At 43.3% G+C, this 26,186-nt stretch overlaps 1 protein-coding gene across 16 annotated transcripts in view; it reads left to right on the forward strand.

Annotated features, from left to right (window-relative positions):
• Window positions 1-26,186, forward strand: part of LOC141112036 (ZP domain-containing protein-like) — a 146,715-nt gene that overhangs the window by 67,020 nt on the left and 53,509 nt on the right. For 8 of the 16 annotated variants that reach the window (XR_012236500.1, XR_012236505.1, XR_012236502.1 and 5 more), the window contains 2 exons: window positions 15,941-16,084; window positions 24,047-24,378. Coding sequence is in view for 2 of the 16 variants with exons in the window: in XM_073604418.1 (XP_073460519.1) it covers window positions 15,941-16,084; window positions 24,047-24,378 (476 nt within the window). In the remaining 14 variants the exon portion in view is untranslated. The remainder of the gene's footprint in view (window positions 1-15,940; window positions 16,085-24,046; window positions 24,379-26,186) is intronic. The other 8 variants (XR_012236507.1, XR_012236509.1, XR_012236512.1 and 5 more) reach the window with 1 other exon arrangement.

A 26,186-nucleotide genomic window follows, 5' to 3' on the forward strand; every position in this document is an offset into this window, starting at 1 on the left:
TGGGACAGATCTGACATGGGGAAGTGCAGGGATTGGGACTGATCAGAGATGTGGAGGTGCAGGAATTGGGGTGATCTGAGGTGTGAAGGTGCAGGAATTGGGTGTGATCTGAGGTGTGAAGGTGCACGAATTGGGACTGATCTGAGATTTGAAGGTGCACGAATTGGGACTGATCTGAGATATGGAGGTGCATGTATTGGATTGATCTGAGATGTGAAGGTGCAGGAACTGGGTTGATCTGAATTGTGAAGGTGCAGGAATTGGGAGTGATCTGAGATGTGAAGGTGCAGGAATTGGGACTGATCTGAGGTGTGGAGGTGCAGGAATTGAGACTGATCTGAGATGTGAAAGTGCAAGAACTGGGACTGATCTGAGATGTGAAGGTGCAGGAACTGGGACTGATCTGAGATGGGGAGGTGTAGGAATTGGGCTGATCTTAATTGTGAAGGTGCAGGAATTGTGACTGATCTAAGATGTGAAGGTGCAGGAATTGGGGTGATCTGAGATATGGAGGTGCAGGATTTGGGGCCGATCTGAGGTGTGAAGATGCAAGAAGGGGGTACAGCGGTGGGACAGATGAGAAGGGGGTTCAGTGTTGGGACAGAAGAGCAGGGGGGTACAGCAGTAGGGAAGATGTGAAGCAAAGTACAATGGTGGGGCAGATGTGCAGGGAGTACAGTGGTGGGACAGATGTAAAGCAAAGTACAACGGTGGGGCAGATGTGCTGGGGGTACAGCAGTGGGGCAGATGTGAAGGAAAGTACAATGGTGGGGCAGATGTGCAGGGGGTAAAGCAGCAGGGCAGATGTAAAGCAAAGTACAATGGTGGGGCAGATGTGAAGCAAAGTAAATTGGTGGGGCAGATGTGCAGGGGGTACTGCAGTGGGGCAGATGTGAAGGAAAGTACAATGGTGGGGCAGATGTGCAGGGGGTACAGCAGCGGGGCAGGTGTAAAGCAAAGTACAATGGTGGGGCAGATGTGAAGCAAAGTAAATTGGTGGGGCAGATGTGCAGGGGGTACAGCAGTGGGGCAGATGTGAAGCAAAGTACAATGGTGGGGCAGATGTGCAGGGGGTAGAGCAGTGGGGCAGATGTGAAGCAAAGTGCAATGTAGAAAAAGGAAATGCCGCTCTCCAAGATCCGCGGACTGTAAAGGAAAACCTCCACCCTCAATGAAAATTAGGTGCAGACTGTGCACAAGTCTATGGTAGCAAGGAAATCCCGGACTGCTGCACTCTGAAAACGGTCATCTTTATTGCAAAAAGTTTAAAATCCAACAAAAGTCATCAGATACGATCAGAAGATAGCAATAGCTAACGTGTTTCACATACAAAGATGCTTACTCATAGCTAAAGTGTGAGTGAGTGTAGTCACAACTAAATAGAACAGAAGAATAAAAACCACCAATGAAAAACTGCTGGTAAAACAATCAATTAAATCAATAATTAATTTAATTGATAATTGTTTATTGATTTAATTGATTGTTTTACCACCAGTTTTTCATTGGTGGTTTTTAGTCTTCTGTTCTATTTAGTTGTGACTACACTCACTCACACTTTAGCTAGTAAGCATCTTTGTATGTGAAACGCATTAGCTATTGCTATCTTATGATTGTATATGATTACTTTTGTTGGATTTTAAACTTTTTGAAATAAAGATGACCGTTTTCAGAGTGCAGCAGTCCGGGATTTCCTTGCTACCATAAGCAAAGTACAATGGTGGGGCACATGTGCAGGAGGTACAGTGGTAAGGCAGATGAAAAGGGGTTACCGTGGTGAGGCAGATTTGAAGGGGGTTACATAGATCTGAGGTGTGAAGCTGCATGAATTGGGACTGATCTGAGGTCTGAAGGGGCAAGAATTGAGGCTAGTCTTGGGTCTGAAGGTGCAGGCAATGGGAACTGATCTGAGGTGTAAAAGTGCAGGTATTGGGGTGATCGGAAGTGTGAAGGCGCAGGAATTGGGCTGATCTGAGGTGTGAAGGTACAGGAATTGGGGTAATCTGAGATGTGAAGGTGCAGGAATTGGGACTGATCTGAGATGTGAAGGTGTAGGAATTGGGACTGATCTGAGATGTGAAGGTGCAAGAATTGGGACTGATCTAAGATGTGAAGGTGCAGGAATTGGCACTGATCTGAGATGAGCAGGTGCAGGAATTGAGACTGATCTTAATTGTGAAGGTGCAGGAATTGGGACTGATCTGAAATCTGGAGGTGTGGGAACTGGGCTGATCTGAATAGTGAAGATGCAGGAATTGGGACTGATCTGAGATGTGAAAGTGCAGGAATTGGGACGGATCTAACATGTGGAAGTACAGGGATTGGGACAGATCTGAGATTTGAAGGTGAGGGAATTGAGACTTATCTGAGATGTGAAGGTACAAGAATTGGGACTGATCTGAGATGAGAGGTGCAGGAATTGGGCTAATCTGAGATGTGGAGGTGCAGGAATTGGGCTGATCTTAATTGTGAAGGTGCAGGAATTGGAGTGATCTGACATGTGGAGGTGCAGGAATTGGGGCCGGTCTGAGGTGTGAAGGTTCAGGAATTGGGGCTGATTTGAGATGTGAAGGTGCAGGAATTTGGTCTACTCTGAGATGTGAAGGTGCAGGAATTGGGCTGATCTTAATTGTGAAGGTGTAGGAATTGAGACTGATCTGAGATGTGAAGGTGAAAGAATTGGGACTGATTTTAGATGTGAGGGTGCAGGAATTGGGACAGATTTGAGATGTGAAGGTGCAGGAATTGGGACTGATCTGAGGTGTAAAGGTGCAGGAATTGGGACTGATCTAAGATGTGGCGGTTCAGGAATTGGGTCTGATCTGAGATGAGGATGTGCAGGAATGTAGACTGATCTTAATTGTGAAGGTGCAGGAATTGGGGCTGATCTGAGATATGAAGATGGAGGAATTGGGACTGATCTGAGGTGTGGGGGTGCAGGAATTGGGGTGATCTGAGATGTGAAGGTGCAGGAATTGGGACTGGTCTGCGGAGAGAAGGTGCAGGAATGTAAATTTTTTACTATCACTCAGGTAGTTTACAGCATTTAGAAAGGTTGTGTGTGATTCCGCGCAAAGGAATGTACAAGGCAGATAGAAAATATAATAAATATAACAGAGAACTGCTGCCCCTACAAAATACTACCACCTAGGTGGAGTACAGGTAAATTAATTGGGAAGGGTGTAGGTGTGGCGCTATTCCTCTTAAAGAGACTTAATTATTTAAAGTGTTTTAGATAAAGTGCTAAAACGTGTCCAAAAAAAAATGCGGGCGTGTACTGATGGCGTATATGAAATTAACGACCCCTATGTGCTCAAACTCCTATTATACCTTCCTCTGATGTTTTAGTGAAAAGTGAGGGGGTTTGAGCCCCTGCTAAAAAAATGCTAGTTGCATAAACTAATGTTTACAACATACAATGTTATAAAAAAAACACTGAAATGTGATTAAGAAAGAAGAAATGTACACCAGAAGTTATATTGTTAGTAAAAAACTAACAAATATATAAACAATACTTTTTGCATTTGATACAGTGATAAACAAAAATAAACAAAGTGACTTGTGCTCTCAAGTGTCCAGTGCTTTGCAGAAAAAATGCTTTTTCTTATCCTCTTGAGTGATAATAGTGCTGGTGATCTTATCCGTGCTCTTATTATGATTGCACTCACCAAATAGCCTTACCCCCCTAGGGGTACTGCGCAGTCACAGTATATGCCACTATGTAGCACTCTGGAAACGAACGATCTGTAGTTTGCTAATAACATTCCACCAGATTACCATATGAAGAAGAGAAGAATTCCCATAGCATAATACCGCTTTAAAACTGTTTATTTATTAAAAATTGGCGATATACTCACATTTGCTTTAAGAATTACAGGCAGATAATGAAAATAGTTACATAGTTACATAGTAGGTGAGGTTGAAAAAAGACACAAGTCCATCAAGTCCAACCTATGTGTGTGATTATGTGTCAGTATTACATTACATATCCCTGTATGTTGCGGTCATTCAGGTGATTATCTAATAGTTTCTTGAAGCTATCAATGCTCCCCGCTGAGACCACCGCCTGTGGAAGGGAATTCCACATCCTTGCCGCTCTTACAGTAAAGAACCCTCTACGTAGTTTAAGGTTAAACCTCTTCTTCTAATTGTAATGAGTGGCCACGAGTCTTATTAAACTCTCTTCTGCGAAAAAGTTTTATCCCTATTGTGGGGTCACCAGTACAGTATTTGTAAATTGATATCATATCCCCTCTCAAGCGTCTCTTCTCCAGAGAGAATAAGTTCAGCGCTCGCAACCTTTCCTCATGACTAAGATCCTCCAGACCCTTTATTAGCTTTGTTGCCCTTCTTTGTACTCGTTCCATTTCCAGTACATCCCTCCTGAGGACTGGTGCCCAGAACTGGACAGCATACTCCAGGTGCGGCTGGACCAGAGTCTTGTAGAGCGGGAGAATTATCGTTTTATCTCTGGAGTTGATCCCCCTTTTAATGCTTGCCAATATTCTGTTTGCTTTATTAGCAGCAGCTTGGCATTGCATGCCATTGCTGAACCTATCATCTACTAGGACCCCCAGGTCCTTTTCCATCCTAGATTCCCCCAGAGGTTCTCCCCCCAGTGTATAGATTGCATTCATATTTTTGCCACCCAAATGCATTATTTTACATTTTTCTACATTGAACCTCATTTGCCATGTAGTCGCCCACCCCATTAATTTGTTCAGGTCTTTTTGCAAGGTTTCCACATCCTGCGGAGAAGTTATTGCCCTGCTTAGCTTAGTATGGTCTGCAAATACAGAGATTGAACTGTTTATCCCATCCTCCAGGTCGTTTATAAACAAATTAAATAGGATTGGTCCTGCACAGAACCCTGGGGAACCCCACTACCCACCCCTGACCATTCTGAGTACTCCCCATTTATCAGCACCCTCTGAACACGCCCTTGTAGCCAGTTTTCAATCCATGTACTCACCCTATGGTCCATGCCAACGGACCTTATTTTGTACAGTAAACGTTTATGGGGAACTGTGTCAAATGCTTTTGCAAAATCCAGATACACCACATCTACGGGCCTTCCTTTATCTAGATGGCAACTCACCTCCTCATAGAAGGTTAATAGATTGGTTTGGCAAGAACGATTCTTCATGAATCCATGCTGATTACTGCTAATGATATCGTTCTTATTACTAAAATCTTGTATATAGTCCCTTATCATCCCCTCCAAGAGTTTACATAGATGTTAGGCTAACTGGTCTGTAATTCCCAGGGATGTTTTTTGGGCCCTTTTTAAATATTGGTGCTACATTGGCTTTTCTCCAATCAGCTGGTACCATTCTAGTCAATAGACTGTCTGTAAAAATTAGGAACAACGGTCTGGCAATCACCTGACTGAGTTCCCTAAGTACCCTCGGATGCAAGCCATCTGGTCCCGGTGATTTATTAATGTTAAGTTTCTCAAGTCTAATTTTAAATCCGTCCTCTGTTAACCATGGAGGTGCTTCCTGTGTTGTGTCATGAGGATAAACACTGCAGTTTTGGTTACTGAAGCCCCCCGATTCACTCGTGAAGACTGAGGAGAAGAATAAATTCAATACCTTTGCCATCTCCCCATCCTTTGTAACCAGATGTCCTTCCTCATTCTTTATGGGGCCAATATGGTCTGTCCTCCCTTTTTTACTGTTTACATACTTAAAGAATTTCTTGGGATTTTTTTTGCTCTCCTCCGCTATGTGTCTTTCATGTTCTATCTTAGCCGTCCTAATTGCACCCTTACATTTCTTATTGCATTCTTTATAAAGTCTGAATGCTGAGGATGATCCCTCAACCTTGTATTTTTTGAAGGCCTTCTCCTTTGCTTTTATATGCATTTTTATATTGGAGTTATACCATCCAGGATTTTTGTTCGCTCTTTTAAATTTATTACCCAATGGGATACATTGGCTAATGCCCTTATTTAATATGCTCTTAAAGCAAACCCATCTCTCCTCCGTATTCTTTGTTCCTAATATTTTATCCCAATTTATGCCTTTTAGCAAGGTTTGTAGTTTAGGGAAGTTGGCTCTTTTGAAATTCAGTGTCTTTGTGTTCCCCTTATGTTTCCTATTTGTGTGATTTATACTGAAACTAATTGACCTATGATCGCTGTTACCTAAATTGCCCCGTATTTCCACATCTGTGATCAGGTCTGTGGAAAATACAGGCGGCGGGAAAAAACACATCTAGGGCCCTGACCGGAAGTGACACAAAGACAATCTATAACGCCGCCCAAAAAATACAAGTATAGGCGCATTTAACTGGAAAAATTATGTGAAAAAACCATAGCCCACATTTCAATATATACAGTGGGAACGGAAAGTATTCAGACCCCCTTACATTTTTCACTCTTTGTTATATTGCAGCCATTTGCTAAATTCATTTAAGTTCATTTTTTTCACACAGCACCCCATATTGACAGAAAAACACAGAATTGTTGTCATTTTTGCAGATTTATTATAAAAGAAAAACTGAAATATCACATGGTCCTTAGTATTCAGACCCTTTGCTCAGTATTTAGTAGAAGCACCCTTTTGATCTAATATAGCCATGAGTCTTTTTGGGAAAGATGAAACAAGTTTTTCACACCTGGATTTGGGGATCCTCTGCCATTTCTCCTTGCAGATCCTCTCCAGTTCTGTCAGGTTGGATGGTAAACGTTGGTGGACAGCCATTTTTAGGTCTCTCCAGAGATGCTCAATTGGGTTTAAGTCAGGGCTCTGGCTGGGCCATTCAAGAACAGGCACGGAGTTGTTGTGAAGCCACTCCTTCATTATTTTAGCTGTGCGAAAATAAGAAGATAAACCTTCAGCCCAGTCTGAGGTTCTGAGCACTCTGGAGAAGGTTTTCGTGCAGGATATCCCTGTACTTGGCCACATTCATCTTTCCCTCAATTGCAACCAGTCGTCCTGTCCCTGCAGCTGAAAAACACCCCCACAGCATGATGCTGCCACCACTATGCTTCACTATTGGGACTGTATTGGACAGGTGATGAGCAGTGCCTGGTTTTCTCCACACATACCGCTTAGAATTAAGGCCAAAAAGTTCTGTCTTGGTCTCATCAGACCAAAGAATCTTTCTCACCATCTTGGAGTCCTTCAGGTGTTTTTTAGCAAACTCCATGCGGGCTTTCATGTGTCTTGCACTGAGGAGAGGCTTCCGTCGGGCCACTCTGCCATAAAGCCCCAACTGGTGGAGGGCTGCAGTGATGGTTGACTTTCTACAACTTTCTCCCATCTCCCAACTGCATCTCTGGAGCTCAGCCACAGTGATCTTTGGGTTTTTCTTTACCTCTCTCACCAAGGCTCTTCTCCCCTGATAGCTTAGTTTGGCCGGACGGCCAGCTCTAGGAAGGGTTCTGGTCATCCCAAACGTCTTCCATTTAAGGATTATGGAGGCCACTGTGCTCTTAGGAACCTTAAGTGCAGCAGATTTTTTTTGTAACCTTGGCCAGATCTGTGCCTTGCCACAATTCTGTCTCTGAGCTCTTCAGGCAGTTCCTTTGACCTCATGATTCTCATTTGCTCTGACATGCACTGTGAGCTGTAAGGTCTTATATAGACAGGTGTGTGGATTTCCTAATTAAGTCCAATCAGTATAATCAAACACAGCTGTACTCAAATGAAGGTGTAAAACCATCTCAAGGATGATCAGAAGAAATGGACAACACCTGAGTTAAATATATGAGTGTCACAGAAAAGGGTCTGAATACTTAGGACCATGTGATATTTCAGCTTTTCTTTTTTAATAAATCTGCAAAAATGTCAACAATTCTGTGTTTTTCTGATAATATGGGGTGCTGTGTGTACATTAATGAGGAAAAAAATGAACTTAAATGATTTTAGCAAATAGGCTGCAATATAACAAAGAGTGAAAAATTTAAGGGGGTTTGAATACTTTCTGTCCCCACTATATATGGGGAAACAAATATATATATCTCAAGGTGTATAAAAACACACAAAAATAAAAATCCATAAAATTATTGCATATGTTAAATAAATGTGGTAATATAAAAGTCCAAAATCCAGATAGTGGGGCAGGAGATCCGCAGACAGGGCTGCCTTCAAAAGGGAACTGAAACCGGGTTCCAGATTCTGAGGAGAAACACAAAGAGAAAAGGCGCCTCTTGGTGTAGACATAAAAGCAGTTTATTTACAAGCACATGCAAGAAAAACTCACAATTTTGAAGTCATCAGACAGCATGTGATAAAAACATCCATCACGGAGGGTGACCATCAGATCAGTCAAGACACTCTGCCTGCCTGCTGCGTGCTCAGTCCCGTATGGGGGGTACTGCTGGATGGTAAGCCAGCCGCGGTGGAAACAAACACCAAAACAAGGCCTGGAGTGCAGATGAACAGCGGGCAAGGGAAGATGACGTCACTGGCAAGCGACGCGTTTCCTGAGCATAACTCCGCCCAGTTTACAGCATTTACTTGATAAAAATTCCTTTTCGTGATTGAGTGTGTGAAGTGTCCATACTGGGCATTCCTTTTTCATTGCATTGAGGAAGGCCAGGAAATATCCCAGCCGATAGCTACATGGGGCTGAGGTGACAGCCTTGTGCGGAAAGCTGTCACATACATGACAACGTCCCAGTACAGGCACAAGACGGCTCTTATTACCTCCTGTACACCAGCTCAGCATGGGTCTTAATTACTGCCAGTTTCCTAATCTGAGAACTGGAGAAGTGTTTTTAAGTGGCATTTGTAAGACCTACATGAATCCTGCCAAAAGTTTCACTAATGTTACCGACACTTATGCAGATACTTGCCTTAATTAGGTGTAGATATTTCCACTCCATCAGACATATTTCATTAGGGCTATTTGAATTTCCCTGATTGTTTTAAGGTGGAAATAAATTCTGTGGGGTACAAAACATCAAAGATTGTTATCGCACGGTCTCCTCGGCTGGACTCAAAATGGTAGAGAGAGCCATGAGGCTCAGGCACAAGCCAAGAGCGAAAAGGGGGAGAGAGAGCTCTCTGACTCATTCAGGCCTTTATACCTCAATCATACACCATCCAGACCCAACCCCATTGCTCATCCCATCTAGACTTTTGATGAATTACAGTACTTATGGGGCAGTCCTCCTCAATATATTATATTTCTGTCTATCCTGCTGTATTGGCCTCTAGGGGCAGCATTGTCCACGTATCTTCAATGCCTTTTGATCCTTTGATCTTTGTAGCAGGACATTTATCAATCATCTTGTCAGCTATGGTCCTTTTGAAGCTGGCTTGCAGAGGGCTAATCAAGGATTTCTATGTTATCACACCAGACGACCAAGAGCCAAGCTGTGTTCAGCCTTGATGGAGGCCTGATCTCTGAATATTCTGATATGCTACAAAGCTTTAATGTGCAACTTGTTGCATTCCAACTTGGTTGTATCAACCAGAAAGAAACTCCAGAACTATGATATTAAACCATGTTGCCTTCCAACAGATATGTGATTTTTTTGAATCGATGATTTAGGGGTTGGTTTGACTAATATGAATTGTTTTATATATAATAAAGAACTAGCAAATAGGTAATGTTTGTAAAGGTGGCCATGAGATGATATTTGTAGTTATCAGTTTGCTCCGAGTATGTATTATTCTGATATGTGGCGATTTTAGTAATTGATTTTTGATTTGGTACACTCAAGTGTGATGTCTCTCAATGTCTGTAAACATTTTTATTAAAGTGGAAGTAAACTTCCATCTCTGACATTTACCTATAGCTAAGCCAATAATAAGCCTATGAACAGCACCATTTTCAGTTTAAAAAAGTGTATGTGGTACCATTTCTGTGGACAGTCACTTTCTACACTATAGACAAAGTTTAGGTAAAGTATCCACGTATGTTTACTCAATTCCTGGCTACACTGGTTAGGCCTCCCCTACTCACCAGTTTTCAGATTACAATCATTTCTAATTTTTTCTGCTCTTAAAGCGGAGTTCCACCCAATTTTGAGAGGTGTTCTTAAACGAAAGACAACCTCTCCACCCCTCGTTTTTGGATATTTAAAACATTTTTTTTACTTTCTAAGACTAATGCCCCGTAAACACGGTCGGATTTTCCGACGGAAAATGTGTGATAGGACCTTGTTGTCGGAAATTCCGACCATGTGTAGGCTCCATCACACATTTTCCATTGGATTTTCCGACACACAAAGTTTGAGAGCAGGCTATAAAATTTTCCGACAACAAAATCCGTTGTCGAAAATTTCCGATCGTCTGTACACAAGTCCGACGCACAAAGTGCCACGCATGCTCAGAATAAATAAAGAGATGAAAGCTATTGGTTACTGCCCCGTTTATAGTCCCGACGTACGTGTTTTACGTCACCGCGTTCAGGTTGATTGGATTTTCCGACAACTTTGTGTGACCGTGTGTATGCAAGACAAGTTTGAGCCAACATCCGTCGGAAAAAATCCTAGGATTTTGTTGTCGGAATGTCCGATCGTGTGTACGGGGCATAAGAGTACTTACGATCCAGCCGGGCCGTGGCCGAGGACGTCCAAGAAGACAAGCTGGCCATTCACAAAGCGCTGCGCGACTCGCGCATGTGCAGTCGGAAACCAGCAGTGAAGCCGGTATGTCCGATAGTTGGTTTCCCTTAGTTGGAATGGCGGCGCCTGCACCTGATCCGATGGATGGATTGGCCTCGGGGGGGCCGACATCACAGGCTCCCTGGACAGGTAAGTGTCCTTATTAAAAGTCAGCAGCTACAGTGTTTGCAGCTGCTGACTTTAAAAAAATAAATTTCAGCTGGAACACCGCTTTAACATAAAGAACCCCTTCTGTATCAAAAACTTTAACTCTTTTTCTCTAGCAGAAAAGAGTGGTCTCATATGTTTTGTGAAGACCTTAAAGCGAAACTTCGGTCATTTTTTCATCTTTCCATCTATTAAATCTTCTTCCCTTGTTGTTTTAACTTTGGATAGTAAAACATTTTATTTTCTGCCAGTAAATACCTTATACAGCCCACTTCCTGTTTCTTGTCTGGAAAAAGGCCTAGGCGTTTTGAAATCATGCACAGCTCTCTCTCACTCTGGTGAGAGTTTGCCAGGAAGGGAGGAGGGATGAGTAATAAGAGGGTCAATCAGAGCTGCAGAGCTGGAGGTGTGCCTCTGTGTGTCTGTATATCCAGGAAGTGAAGTATATCCAGTAGAGGTCGAACGATATATCGGCCGATATTTGGCGTTTTTTAATTAATCGGCATCAGCCGATTGTGCTGATAAAAAAAGGCCGATTATAACTTCAGCGCGACTTGCAAATGACTTCTGTAATAGAAGTCAATGCAAGTTGCCTGAAGTCTTCCGTGGAGGACTTGTTTGTCCTCTCTGGGCAGCCTGCCAAGTCTGATAAAAGAACCAAGAAGAGATACAATGTTTCTACTTATCAATGAACTGAACTCTGTGTGTAGGAGTTCTCAGTTTAACCATTTAAAGACTAAATCTTTTCTGACACTTGTTACTTACAAGCAAAAATCCTGTATTTTCTGCTAGAAAATCACTTATGGGGCGTACACACGGTCGGACTTTTCGGCTACAAAAGTCCGATGGACGCCGACGGACCAAATCCGGCGGACAATCCGATCGTGTGTGGGCTTCCCCGGACTTTCAGCAGACTTTTCCAGTCGCAAATCTGACGGACTTTAGTTTTGGAACATGCTTCAAATCTTTACGTCGTAACTCCGCCGGACCCAGAAATCCGCTCGTCTATATGCTAGTCCAACGGACAAAAACCCACGCTAGGGCAGCTATTGGCTACTGGCTATCAACTTCCTTATTTTAGTCCGGTGTACGTCATCACGTATGAATCTGTCGGACTTTTGTGTGATCATATGTAGGCAAGTCCGTTCGTTAAAAAGGCTGCCGCAAGTCCGCCAAAAGTCCGTCGAAAGTTTGTCGGACGGGCTGTCGGACTTTTGTAGCCGAAAAGTCCGACCGTGTGTACACGGCATTAGAACCCCCAAAAATTATATATATATATTTTTTTTTAGCAGAGACCCTAGGGAATAAAATAGCAGTTGTTGCAATATTTTATGTCACACAGTATTTGCGCAGCGGTCTTTCAAATGCTATTTTTTTGAAAAAAATACACTAATGAATTTAAAAAAAAAATAAAACAGTAAGGTTAGCCCATTTTTTTTTTCGTCCAAAAGTTTTGATTACCTGTTTTTGTGTATTTAATATTTAAGATATAGTTTTTTTTTTTATTTATCTAAATTAGGCCCCTTTCACACAGACGGATAGAATGGTACTTTTATCTGCGGATTTTCTAGTTTTCTACCGCAGCTAAAAGCACACAATGCTTTCCTTTGGCCCTATTCACACACTGCGTTTAGCTGCGATCTATTTACATGCGGTTCCGTGCGGATAGAAAAAATAGGAGCGATTTAGCGCAGCTATCCGCACATAACTGCAAGTAATCGCAGTGCACTGTGTCAGCTGCGGATAGCAGCGCCGAGCTGGCTCGCTCATCGGGAAAGGAAAAATGTTTTTTCCTTTCCCAATGAGCGACAAGCACGGGGATCCGACTTGGATCCCCACCTATACCAGGCACTGTGTTTGGTATGAATCTTGAGGGGGAACTCCACGCCAAATTTTAAATAAAAAACCGGCATGGGTTCCCCTCCAAGAGCATACCAGGCCTTTCGGTCTGGTATGGATTCCAAGGGGCACCCCCTACGCCGAAAAAACAGTGTGGGGTTCCCCCCAAAATCCATACCAGACCCTTATCCGAGCACACAGCCCGGTCGGTCAGGAAAGGGGGTGGGGACGAGCGAGCGCCCCCCCCCTCCTGAACCGTACCAGGCCGCATGCCCTCAACATGGGGGGGTTGGTGCTTTGGGGATTACAGCGAGAGGGAGCGTCGTGTCAACATCTCTGGAAGAGAAGAGGGAAGAAGACGTCTCAAAAGGCCCAGCAGAAGGAAGAAGGCACCGGTGAAGAACCAGAGAGCGCGGAGACGACACCGGGGAGCGGGAGAAGAGGCCTGAGAGACCCCCGAAGTCGGAAGAAGACCCCCAAAGTCGGAAGAAGACCCCCGGAGCTGCCTAATAAAATACTTTTAAAACCTGTGTAGTGTGTTTTTTTAATTGACACTTTTTTCCTAGGTAAATGGGTAGGTGTACCATGTACCCCATACTCATTCACATAGGGTGGAAGGCCGGGATCTGGGGGCCCCCTTCTTAAAGGGGGCTCCCGGATTCCGATAAGCCCCCCGCCCGCAGATCCTGACAACCAACAGCTAGGGTTGTCGGGAAGAGGCCCTTGTCCTCATCAACATGGGGACAAGGTGCTTCGGGGTGGGGGGGCCCGCAGGGCGCCCCCCTCTCCCCAAAGCACCAACCCCTCATGTTGAGGGCATGTGGTTTGGTATGGTTCAAGAGGGGGGGCGCTTGTCCCCACCCCCTTTCCTGACCGACTGGGCTGCGTGCTCGGATAAGGGTCTGGTATGGATTTTGGGGGGAACCCCATGCCGTTTTTTCGGCGTAGGGGGTGCCCCTTGGAATTCATACCAGACTGAAGGACCTGGTATACTCTTGGAGGGGAACCCATGCTGATTTTTTTATTTAAAATTTGGCGTGGAGTTCCCCATCAAGATTCATACCAAACACAGTGCCTGGTGTTGGCGGGGATCCAAGTCGGATCCCCGTTCAATATGAGTCGGTACCCTGTCAGGTTGCTATGGAAATGGAAAACCGCAGCTAAACGCAACCGCAGCTAATCGCACTGTACAAATGCAGCTGATCGCAGTGCCTGGTGTCTTGAATTTCACAGAAAAAAAAACATGCTTTTAACTGCGGCAGAATAGCCGTCCGCGTGAAAGGCGCCTTATACATACAAAAATTTTCTGTATCACTTATTAATTAAGGCTGCTTTCACACTGGAGCGGGCAGGCGTTGACGGTAAAACGCTGCTAGTTTTAGTGGTGCTTTACTGTCATTTTAGCGGCGCTATTTGGCTGCTAGCGGAGAGCTTATAACCCAGCTAGCAGCCGAAGAAATGCGCCCGTGAAGCGCTGCTGCCAAACCGCTTTGCAGGCGCTTCGGCAGAGGTGCGCATTAATTTCAATGGGCAGGAGTGGTGGAGGAGCGGTATTCACCGCTCCAAAGATGCTGCTTGCATTTTTTTTTTTTTTTATTCTGCCAGCGTATCGCCTCTGTGTGAAAGCACTCGGGCTTTTACACTGAGACTGCAGGGGAGCCGTTTTGCAGGCACTTTACAGGCGCTATTTTTAGCCCAAAAGCGCCTGAAAAATGCTCCAGTGTTAAAAATGGTCTAATTATTAGATTTTATGAGATGAAGGGAAAAAAAAAAATTCGGCCTAACATATCGGCCTAAAAAAATCGGCATCATATATCGGCCGCCACGATTTCTAAATATCGGCATCGGCCAGAGAATAACCCATATCGGTTGACCTCTAATATCCAGGAGCTTCAGCTGCCCACAGTTAAAATGGTTGCAGCCAGACTCAGTGGAGGGAGATTTCTGCAGCATATTTGGCCAGTACAGAATCACAGTATATATAAAATAATATGCAAAGTGGTTGGAGGGAAGCTTCTGAATGGCAAAGATGTTTTTATTACAAATTTTGTGAGCAGACTGCAGTTCATCTTTAAGTTGAAACAACTTTCCTTTAAACTATAGATGGTTTGTGTGTTTAGATGAAATTATCATTTACCCCTTTAAAATCCTCTTCTTAATGGTGAACAAAATCCGTTCAACTAATCTTTGCTCATAGCTGATGTCTTCCATGTCCTTTAACCACTTGCCTACTGGGCACTTTCACCCTCATTCCTGCCCAAGCCAATTTTCAGCTTTCAGTGCTGTCACCCTTGATAATGACAATAGCGCTGTCATGCAACACTGTACCCATATGAAATAGTTATAATTTTTTCATACAAATAGAGCTTTCTTTTGATGGAATTTAATCACCACTGGGTTTTTATCTTTTACTAAACAAACGAAAAAATGTTTTTGTTTGCAAAAATGTAATTTGTAATTTTCTCCTTCACTGATGTGCACCGATGAGCCTGCACTAATGGGCTGCAATGATGGGTACTGATGAGGCGGCACTGATAGGTGGCACTGATGGGTACTAATAGGTGGCACTGATGAGGCAGCACTGGTTGGTGGCACTGATGGGCACAGGTAGGCGGCACTGATGAAAAGGCACTGATTGGCAATACTGGTGGGCACTAATTGGCAGCACAGGTGGGCACTGTTGGGACTGCACTGATAATCAGTGGTCTGATTATCAGTTCCGATGTCCCTTAAACACAAGCCGATTATCGGCTCTCTTCTCACTTCCTCATGCTGTCAGCGTGAGTAAAGCATCAGCTTTTGCTTACATCCGCGATCAGCTGTCATTGGACACGGCTGGATCACGTGGTAAAGGGCCTGTGATCAGCTGAGCCTGAAGCACTCAGCGATCACAGAGCGTACCGCAGGGTGCTCATGGGCAGTGCGATCATTGGAGGGCATCAATCGATGCCCTCCTGGCAAAGAAAGCCTGTGCTGTAGCCACCATTCGGCTATAGTGCGGGCAGAAAGTGGTTAATAAAGCCTAAGAGATCTTTTGGTAATGCTGCAGGTTGCTCCAAATGGAGAGGGACAAATCATGGAGGTGGAGCTTGCGAGCCTGGGTTTGGGCTTAATTTAAACAGTAATGCTTCATCGTAAGTGACATTATTTTTTATAAGATCAAGTATGACCATGAACCTAAAAAGAAACTGAAGAATTTGGCTTTAGTTAAACATTGACACCAGATTAATGAGCATATCATAAAAGGAAAAGAAAATGAGTAGTTTAGCGTACTGAATTTTTACAATTTCCTCAAATATATATATTTTTAAACCTGTATAAAAATTACAAGCTGTTCGTACATATATATTCACTGCATGTGGTTTGTGTTAGATGAGCGAGCTCAATGCACAGATGGCAGAATGGGAAGTGTTAATTCTTTGTGTGTCGATCATCACTGCTGCACTGGTGCCCCATATGCAGGGTGGGCCCGTATCAGTCAGACCACATGAGGAACTTTCCAATGGACGGATGGTGGTAAGATGTCCCAATTTTTTATAACATTTAAAGAGTACCTTATCTTTTGTTGAGGAAAAAAACATCTAGGTAATCAATGTATGCATTGCAGGGATTTTAACAAACTTTATGGCAAATTTTTATCTTGTGTTGCTGTGAAGAAATACGTCTTTGTTTCCCCAGAGTGATCACACACTCATTCTGAATAGGAGGGTCCGGTTCATTAATAATCAGTTGATGCATTTTCTGTGTTCTAAAGAGGAAAGCTGCAGGGTCTGAATCCTTTTAGGACTGATTAATTCTTGGGGAATATCTCACCAAATCTTACATTTCTATTCAAAGGAGAAGTAGGGCTAAAGCTTTGGTCGCCGTCGGCTGTCACTCAGCCGGTCCAGGTACCAACTTTACAGTCTGGATCCACCCAGCAGCCTGGACCAGCAGCTGGCTCCTGCCTCCTGTACAAAGAAAAAGCGCCACTCCAGGTGAGTAAATCAGTGCAATCCAGATGTGCTGGGTGCTAGCCACTGAAGACAATTGGTAAAGAAGGAAGGCTGCACACCAATAAAAACGATCCATCGTGATTTGAGTAATCCAGTGAGTCACACATGACAGCCACCAAGACAAAGACACAGGACACAGGAGGTGACGCATTTCACATTGTCAATGATGCTACTTCAAACCTCGTTTGAAGTAGCACTATTGACAGTGTGAAACGTGTCACCTCCTGGGTCCCGTGTCTTTGTCTTGGTGGCTGTCATGTGTGACTCATATTGGATTAATAAAATCATGTTGGATCGTTTTTGTTGGTGTGCAGCCTTCCTTCTTTTCCAATTGTCCTGCCTCTTGTAGAGCTTGGCGCTCCAGGAACTGACAGGCACAGCTCTCTGCTCAGAACAGAGGGGAGAATTGAGCGACCAGTGGTGTTTGATCACTCAGTTCTCAGTATAGAGGCAGTGGGGGACAGATGCAGAATTGGATCGATGCTGCATCCACCTAGTTGAGTATAATTTATTGTGTGGAGGGGGGACTCAAACTTCTCTTTTAAGAGGATGTTTAAAAACTGGCTTAGACCTCTGTAGATTTCAACATTTAAAACGACATTTAACTCTGTCAGTGGATTTCATAAATATGTCCTATAGAGAAGCTATAGTGTTTTTTTCAGTGAGTATACTGTACATTTTGCAGTTATTACTGTTCTGTTAACTAAAACCAGTAACAAGATAAGTTACTTGTATGTTTTATAATCGGACATGGAATAAGAAATAAGACCAATGAAGCGCAGTTATTGTGCTGCACTGCTAAATAGGAAACCCAACATGTAGATGTAACAAGCAAACAAAATGTATCCACTTAGCATGTGCTAATTATGTTGTAGTTTGCTAACTTTTGATGGGTACAAAACTGTTTCTATGGGTATACTATCTGCTCTATATACTGGATGGGGATATAGCAACAAAATTAGGCAAGTGAGAAACCACTCGCTGATAAGTTACAAAGGCATGTAGAGATTTATGTATGTCCCCTACAGCAGCAGTCCACAACCTTTTTGGCACCAGGGATCAGTTTCATGGCAGACAATTTTCCCGGGGGAGGGAGGAGTCTGTCCTCAGTCCCCCTCAGGGCCGGTGCTACCACTAGGCAAACTAGGCAGCCACCTAGGGCGCACTGCTGCCTAGGGAGCCCGGCCACTGGAGTTCCTACTTTCTTCTCTCTGCAGCAAGCAACTAAGTCTCAGCATCAGCAGGCAGCCGCCACTCTGTTTGCACATAGTGTCAGAGGCGCAGCGGAGGACTGTGTCCCAACTCCCGAATGAATGGAAGCAAGCAAACATTAATTGATGGGCACTGGTAGGCTGCATTTGATGGGTGCTGGTGAGTCTGCATTTATGGGCGCTGGTGAAGCTGCATTTGATAGGCGCTGGTGAGGCTGCATTGATGGGCGCTGGTGAGGCTGCATTTGATGGGAGCTGGTGGGCTGCATTTGATGAGCACTACATTAAAAAGGTGAGTTATACATGGGCAGGGCAAAGGGGGTGGAGCAAGGGGGTGCGGCAAAATGACATTTTGCCTAGGCTGTCAAAAATCCTTGCACCAGCCCTGGCACCCCTTCACACCACAGCCACAGTTCCCCCTTTTTAGCAGTGTCCACAGTCTTTCTTTACATTACAGTTCCCCCTTTAAAGCAGTCACACAGTGCCCTCAGTTCCCCTTCACATCACAGCCCCCCTTTACATTACAGTGCCCCATTACAATACAGTCCCCTTTACATCACAGTGGCCCTCTACATTAATATAACAGGGATTGCTGTGTAAAGGGGGCACTGTAATGTAAAGGGGGGCTGTGATGTGAAGGGGGACTGAGGACAAGGTGGGGCTGCTTTAAAAGGGGTACTGTAAAGATTTACAGTACAGTTCCCTTTATATTACAGCCTCCTCCATCACCGTGCCCCTTCAGTCTGCCCCCCCCCCCCCCCCCCCCCCTGTTTCTCTCTAACATTACACTTCCCCATTCCAATCAAAGTAAAGTAAAAGTGAATGCTACATTTATGTGAACCTAAAGTGGATCCCCCTCCCCCATATTTTTTTAACAACCCCTGCTTACCTGGTATTGTGTTTAGCCTATTTCAGATACCCAATGGATCCAGCCCTGTCATCTTTTCTACTGGTGGCACTCAGTCCTGCACCACCATGTTTTGCTGTGATGTAATTGAGAGTATGTTGGCTGTTCTGGGGTTCTTCTCGATGACACACTGCTAGACTCGCCCCCTCGATCTTGCATCATGCATTTCCCATGACGGAGGAAAGTACGCATCATTCATCTAGGCGAATGATGTGCAGGGGGGGCGGGGCCGAACAATTTTTATTAAAAAAAAGGGGTAAATAATAATACATTTTAAAAAGAGCACTAGCCATGCACAGGACTTGAGGAGGGGTGGAAAGATCATGCTGCAAAAAAATAAGATCCACTTTAAAAACACTACTTCCCCCTCCTCTTACCTATTTTGTATATTGCTGGTAAAAAAAAAGAAAAGATGTGTAAATACCTTATTTCAGTCTGCTCCAGTGCAGTCATGTGATGCAGAAGCTCTGGCTCCCCTGTGTCAGGGAGTGTTTGACAACAGGGCTGAATATTGGGAGCTGTGATGTCACCTACCTGCTTCTATTGCCCCTCCATTGTCAGAGCTCCCTCCTCTCCCCTGCAGCAGCTGCTCCATGACACAGAGAGCTGGAGCTTTAGCATCACCTGACTGCACTGGAGCAGATTGAAATAAGGTATTTACACAGGTTTACAGGGCCTTGAAAAAGTATTCATACCCCTTGAAATTTTTCACATTTTGTCATGTTACAACCAAAAAAACGTAAATACATTTTATTGGGATTTTATGTGATAGACCAACACAAAGTGGCACATAATTGTGAAGTAGAAGGAAAATGATAAATGGTTTTCAAAGTATTTTACGAATAAATATGTGAAAAGTGTGGCGTGCATTTGTATTCAGCCCCCCTGAGTCAATACTTTGTAGAATCACCTTTCTCTGCAATTGCAGCTGCAAGTCTTTTTGGGGATGTCTCTACCAGCTTTGCACATCTAGAGAGTGACATTTTTGCCCATTCTTCTTTAAAAAAAATAGCTCAAGCTCTGTCAGATTGGATGGAGAGCATCTGTGAACACAATTTTCAAGTCTTGCCTCAGATTCTCAATTGGATTTAGGTCTAGACTTTGACTGGGCCATTCTAACACATGAATATGCTTTCATCTAAACCATTCCATTGTAGCGCTGGCTGTATGTTTAGGGTCGCTGTCCTGCTGGAAGGTGAACCTACGCTCCAGTCTCATGTCTTTTGCAGACTCTAATGCCACGTACACGCGACCGGAATTTCCGTCAGAATAAACTCTGACGTTTTTTTCGACAGGGTTCCGACGGAGTTCAGCTGAAACGGACTTGCCTACACACGATCACACCAAAGTCCGATCATTTAGAACATGATGACGTACGACGGGACTAGAAAAAGGAAGTTCAATAGCCAGTAGCCAATAGCTGCCCTTGCATCGTTTTTGGTCTGTCGGAACAGCATACAGATGAGCAGTTTTCCCGATAGAAACTGATTCCGTCGGAAAGATTTGAAACATGTTCTATTTCTAGGTCCGTCAGAATTTTCGAAAGAGAAAGTCCGATGAAGTCCACACACAATCGGAATGTCCAACGGAATGATTCTGTCTGACCTTTTCTGCCGGAAAGTCCGGTCGTGTGTACACGGCATAACAGGTTTTCTTCTAAGATTGCCTTGTATTTGGCTCCATCCATCTTCCCATCAACTCTAACCAGTTTCCCTGTCCCTACTGAAGAAAAGGACGCCCACAGCATGATGATGCCACCACCATGTTTCACAGTTTTGCTTTTAGGGCAAAAAGTAAAATTTTGGTCTTCTCTGACCAAAGCACCTTCTTCCACATGTTTGCTGTGTCCCCCACATGGCTTCTCGCAAACTGCAAACGGGACTTCTTATGGCTTTCTTTCAACAATGGATTTTTGCCACTCTTCCATAAAGGCCAGATTTGTGGAGTGCACAATTAATAGTTGTCCTGTGGACAGATTCGCCCACCTAAGCTGTGGATCTCTGCAGTTCCTCCAGAGTTACCATGGACCTCTTGGCTGCTTCTCTGATTAATGCTCTCTTTGCCCGGCCTGTCAGTTTAGGTGGACGGCCAGGTCTTGGTAGGTTTGCAGTTGTGCCATACTCTTTCCATTTTCAGATGATGGATTGAACAGTGCCCCGTGAGATGTTCAAAGCTTGGGATATGTTTTTATAACCTAACCCTGCTTTAAACTTAATCCCACCCTTCTCCCAGGGGTAGGAGGCACCTTAAAGGGGAACCTGCTCTACCACCTGCCTACAAACATGCATAGTTTTTTTTGTGGCTTCCCAACAATCCATATGTATCTGATTGTGCAGAAAAATCTTAGACAGAGGTGTTTTAGGAAGACTACCTTTCAGAAAATGCAGAGCACAGTCTTTCATAAATCTCCTTTATTCTGACACCGACATCAGGCGTCATTCAACCCGGAGGACTGAAGGCATCTTGTGGTATAGAAGAGGTACTGTAGGGACATCGCTGAAGAGAAGGTGAGCATTATAACCAGAGATGATTTTTAACTAAGACAAAAAAAAGTTTTAGGTTGGAGTTGTTTCTTTGCCCTGCATGAGCAAAGCACAAGATCACTTTAATGAGACTCCATCACCAGGCCATTCTGTTCAACAGAAGTCTTCCGATTGAACTATATCTGCATATAATGTTATTCCACACATTAATTACCTGTAAAAAGCCTTCTGCGAGTAGATACCCAGAGCCATGTGACTGCTGCTGAATGCTGCCATCTTGGATGTGATGTCCACAGCCCCAGCAGACTCAAGTGACACTCTATATTATTCCCCTTTACTTCTCTCCTGGCTGCTTCATAAAAAGTTATACAGGGAGGGGATTGATGGAGGAGCTGGGGCTGCACAGGCAGTAATTAGACACTCCCAGAAGAGCAAAGGGTTTTCACATGAAGAAGGGAGGGTGCTATGCTAGAGTAGTCAAATTTTCCAGCATGTTCAAAAGAAGGTGAATTAAAATAATTTATAGGACAGAAAAATACTGCAAGAAAGCATTTATATGTTGGGTATTTGTTCTTTTAGCTGAAATATTTTAATCAGGTGACAGGATCTCTTTAAGATCGTTGGTTAATCTTCTCATAACCAACTGGTGATGGAAAATGTTCTGTTTTAAAGCGGTAGTAAAGTCTTTCTACTTAGTTTTAAAAACTGGGTTCCCCAGCAGCTTTAAGCCATAATTTACTACAATAGTATGTACTGCATACTAGCACATTATGACAGACTGGCCTTCAAACGCCGCCCTTCAGCATTGTGCTGTCATGGCTCTCCCTTTTTTTCTGGAAGCTTCCATCTTCGCCTGGTCTTTCTTCCGGGTTTGCAATCTTCCGCCACTTGGATGGCTGTGCCAGGACGACACCACTCCTGCGCATGCACACAGGAGTAACATTGCAGCAGCATACAGAGCGGGCCATAAATGTTGTCAGAGCTGCGCATGTGCGGCTCAGACTGCATTTCTTGCTGACAGGCAGTGAGGAGATTTATGACAGAAGAGACTTCTAGGGTCTCTTCTGTTATAAAAATCCTGCATGTCAGCAATTTTTCCAATGATTGACTTTACTACCAGGTATTCTGTCCTGCTCCTGGCCTACCTCTCCCTCACTCCTCTGACACTGGGTGCAGTCCTCCAGTGGTTGCTGGACGTTTCATCAAACCCACTTTCAAGAGCAGAAAGTAAGCCGTTCTCCATTAAAAGCCTTGTGTGTGTTGAAAAATAGCATGCACAAGCTGGTCCACCTCTAACGTGTTTCATCTTATCCTCAGCTTATTTTTAGAGTACGCTCCGGATGGAGTGAAACACATTAGGATTTGTGGGCAAAGTGGATCAGCTTTTGTGCATGCTATATTACATAGTTACATTATTAGTCTGGTTGAAAAAAGACACAGGTCCATCTTGTTCAGTCAATAAAGGGACCCACAGTTGATCCAGAGGAAGGCAAAAAAAAACAATAACGCATGATCCAATTTGCTTTAGCAGGGGGAAAAATTCCTTCCTGATCCCCCAAGGCAATCGGATATTCCCTGGATCAACTGTACCTATAAATGCCAGTATACGGGGAAAGAACCAAGGCCTTTTTTAAAACAATCTACTGAGCTGGCCAGAACCAGCTCTTGAGGCAGTCTGTTCCACATTTTTACAGCTCTTACTGTGAAGAAATCTTTCCGTATTTGGAGATTAAATCTCTTTTCCTCCAGATGTAAGAGTGCCCCTTTGTCCTCTGTGATGATCTTAAAGTGAATAACTCAAAACCAAGTTCACTATATTGACCACTTATGAATTTATACATGTTGATCATATTTCAAAAAATAGGGATGCACCAATACCATTTTTTTTACGAGTACCGTTTTTTTTTTTTTAGTACTCACCAATACCAATTACTGATACCTACCGCAACTGTTTTGTTTTCACTTAAGCTGTCAGCAAAGGTACAAAGCATTGAAACTGTATTTACAAATGAAATAAATGTATTTTTTTAAATTTTGAACTTTTTCCATATGAAATGTGTAAATATATGTTAAATATATGTAAAAATATTAACTAACAAAGCAAACAAAAAAAAGTTTTAATTGTTAATAAAATAGAAGTAACAAAAAAAACACAGCAGGAAAATAATAATTAAATGGAGGAAAATAGGGAGTTAAGGCTGATTAGAGTAAATTAAGGGTTAATAAGGGGTTAAACAGAGAAACATTTAATAAAAAACACAAAAATGTTTTCTTTTTACTTGACAGGTTGCTTTAAACTGACTTCATCAGCAGAACAAAGTTCCCTTTGATCTGTAGATGAAGAAACGGATAGATACAAACAGAAACAATGTTTCTTTTTATTTTAGTGTTTCAGTGGCTGAGCAATGTTGTTGATAAACATTGCCGGACTGATTTTTTTTTCTTTTTTGACAGCTCCTATTGCCGGACTTCTTTAACACTTCAGCTGTCAACAGGGGAATCCCACTAACACCTGAATGAGCCATTGGTTGTTAAGGACGCAGCGGTCCCGCTACTTAACAACTGATAATTCCCATTTCTTTTTACATTTCAGCTGTCAGTGGGGGAGACCCACTGAGAGCTCAAAGAACCGAGCCTGAAAGTATCGTTTTCAGGTATCCTTGCATTTGCAGGAGTACCAATACTCGTGCAAATGCTTAGTATCGGCACCAATACCGATACTGGTATCAGTGCAACCCTATCAATAAACATACACAAGTCTTTTAATGGAGTGCGGCTTCCTTTCTCTTGTTACCTAAAAGTGGACTGTTTGTGTCAGTGTTTGTAAAATAACTTCTCTTTGTACGTTGGTATAGCAGTATTTTGTTTTTGTTCTTTTGTAGGAAAAACAGGAAACTCATGATGCACTTTTGGCCACTATTAATGGTATCACAAATGTGAACCAGATATCAACTTTGCTTCACACCCAAAGGAAGACTTACATGTACACCGAGACAGGCTTTGGTGTCTTCACCTTCACGTTCCAGTTCTTCACTGATAAACATTTTGTGAACTCGAGACAGAACCTTTCTGCAGTCCAACGGGGGGAACGACTTTACTTGGAGATTCAAGTCTCATCGCCAGTTCCTGACATTGAGTTATTTGTGGAGTCCTGCAAGGCCACACCACATGACGATCCTTCTGGTCCTGTCTTTTATTCCATCATCCAGGATGGGTATGTTTGTGCTATACTGTTATACACACCAGAATTGTAATTAGATCTGTTTTGAAATACCATCTGAGTCTTCTAAGGCCTGACTAGTGAAACTATGAACATTTTAAATAGTGTCTACTACCTATTTTGTTTCATTTCTTTTGAAGTATTCATTATATTCAAACAGAAATTTTCAACTGTTGCTTATTGCTGTAGGTAGACTGTGGACACAGCTGTCTAAAAGTGTCTACAGTTGTCTCTGCAATCTTGTCATTGACAAATGATTTAAAAATTGATTGAAAAAAAAATCACTTATCCCACTTGATTTAGTTGTTACTTAAAAAAAAAAAAAAAAAAAAAAAAAAAAGCCTGTACAGGCCTAAAGAGGAAGCGACATAGTGGAGTAGGGAAAACTGTAAATTTAGGCTGAGGCCTTTTTCTCATGGGGTGGACTCTGGCAGAAGTCTGCTTGCTTGTCGTGGGATCTGTCTGCTGATTCCTGCTGAGCAGGGAGATGGCTGGTCCGTGTCTTCTCTGCTTATGCACAGCGGACACAGCCCACTAGAGCTGGGCGGGTGATTGTAAACGGACCACCCATCCATTTACACCCAACTACCATCCGATCCGTTGGATCCCCATCTGTCTGTTTTTAGCAGATCTGATTGGCATAAATGTAGGCAGGTGTAAATGGACAAAAAAAGAATAAGCTATTGCGCTGACTGGAACCCAACTGTCATTGAACGGGGCACATAAAAGGGCCAGAAGAGTGGAAGGGAACACCAGGTAAAATGGATGCAGCTCCTCTCAAATTAGGTCTTGAGATCCTGGACATGGACATGTTTACACCGGTCACTCCATTGAAGAGAATGGAGGGTCTTATCGGGTCTGCCTGAAAAACTGAAAGGGGCCATAGACATTCTATTCCTCTCCCTCCCTACCACCACCTCTCCTGAATTAGCCTTTACCCCCTGCCCCACCTTCTTACTTACCTCTATAGCAGTGCCACATCCTGCAGCACTATTTACTTCATTTCACCTGTTTTGCACACTGAGCCCTATTAGACTTATATGGTGTTGTCACAGACACTGGGTCTGCATCATGAGAAGGCCCCATACAAATCAGTAAGGTTTTGGTTAAGTTTAGTGTAACTGTTTAATGTGCAGTCTAGTGTCGTCCTTTAAAGCGTACTTATGGTCAAAATTTAAAATCATATATTAATTTCTGTGCCAGTTGTTTCACCACGACCCAGCAGGTGTTTTAATTTCCACATTTAATTTCAAGTATTTCTAACCTACTCCTATCACTAGAATAGAATGATCTTTAGGTTTTTTTAACTTACTTTGTGATGATCCCACACATTTACTTCCTCTATTTCTGTGACGGGTTTTCACTATACCCTTTGGGTAGGCACTGCTGTGTCAAACATATCACAGAGCCTGCCTTCTGAACTACAGAGGTGCTGAGAGGAGGAGAATTGGGAGGCGGAGTCAGTACAGGAAAAACTGCTTGCATTCCGTAAGGTACCATAGGACATGTAGTCTTTAGAAAGAAAACAGCAGAGGAGAAGCTATAAGGAAGTCCAGGAAGTTATGGAAAGGGATGTAAACATGGAGGATAGGCACAATGAACCACACACTTGGAACATCAAAAAGTCTATTGAACTGGATTAATGGAGTCTCATATGGCTAGTATATAGTTATAGAACAAATAGTCCAATAAGTCCATCCACCAGGGTAAGCTAATCCTTGGAACAGATTAATGAAAAGGGAAACAAAAGGAAAAGGAGAAGCGCCTCTAAGTGTAGACTTTAGGAAAATGTTATTAATTCG

The sequence above is a fragment of the Aquarana catesbeiana genome, linkage group LG11 (assembly GCF_042186555.1).
Source record: "Aquarana catesbeiana isolate 2022-GZ linkage group LG11, ASM4218655v1, whole genome shotgun sequence".
Lineage (NCBI taxonomy): Eukaryota > Metazoa > Chordata > Amphibia > Anura > Ranidae > Aquarana > Aquarana catesbeiana.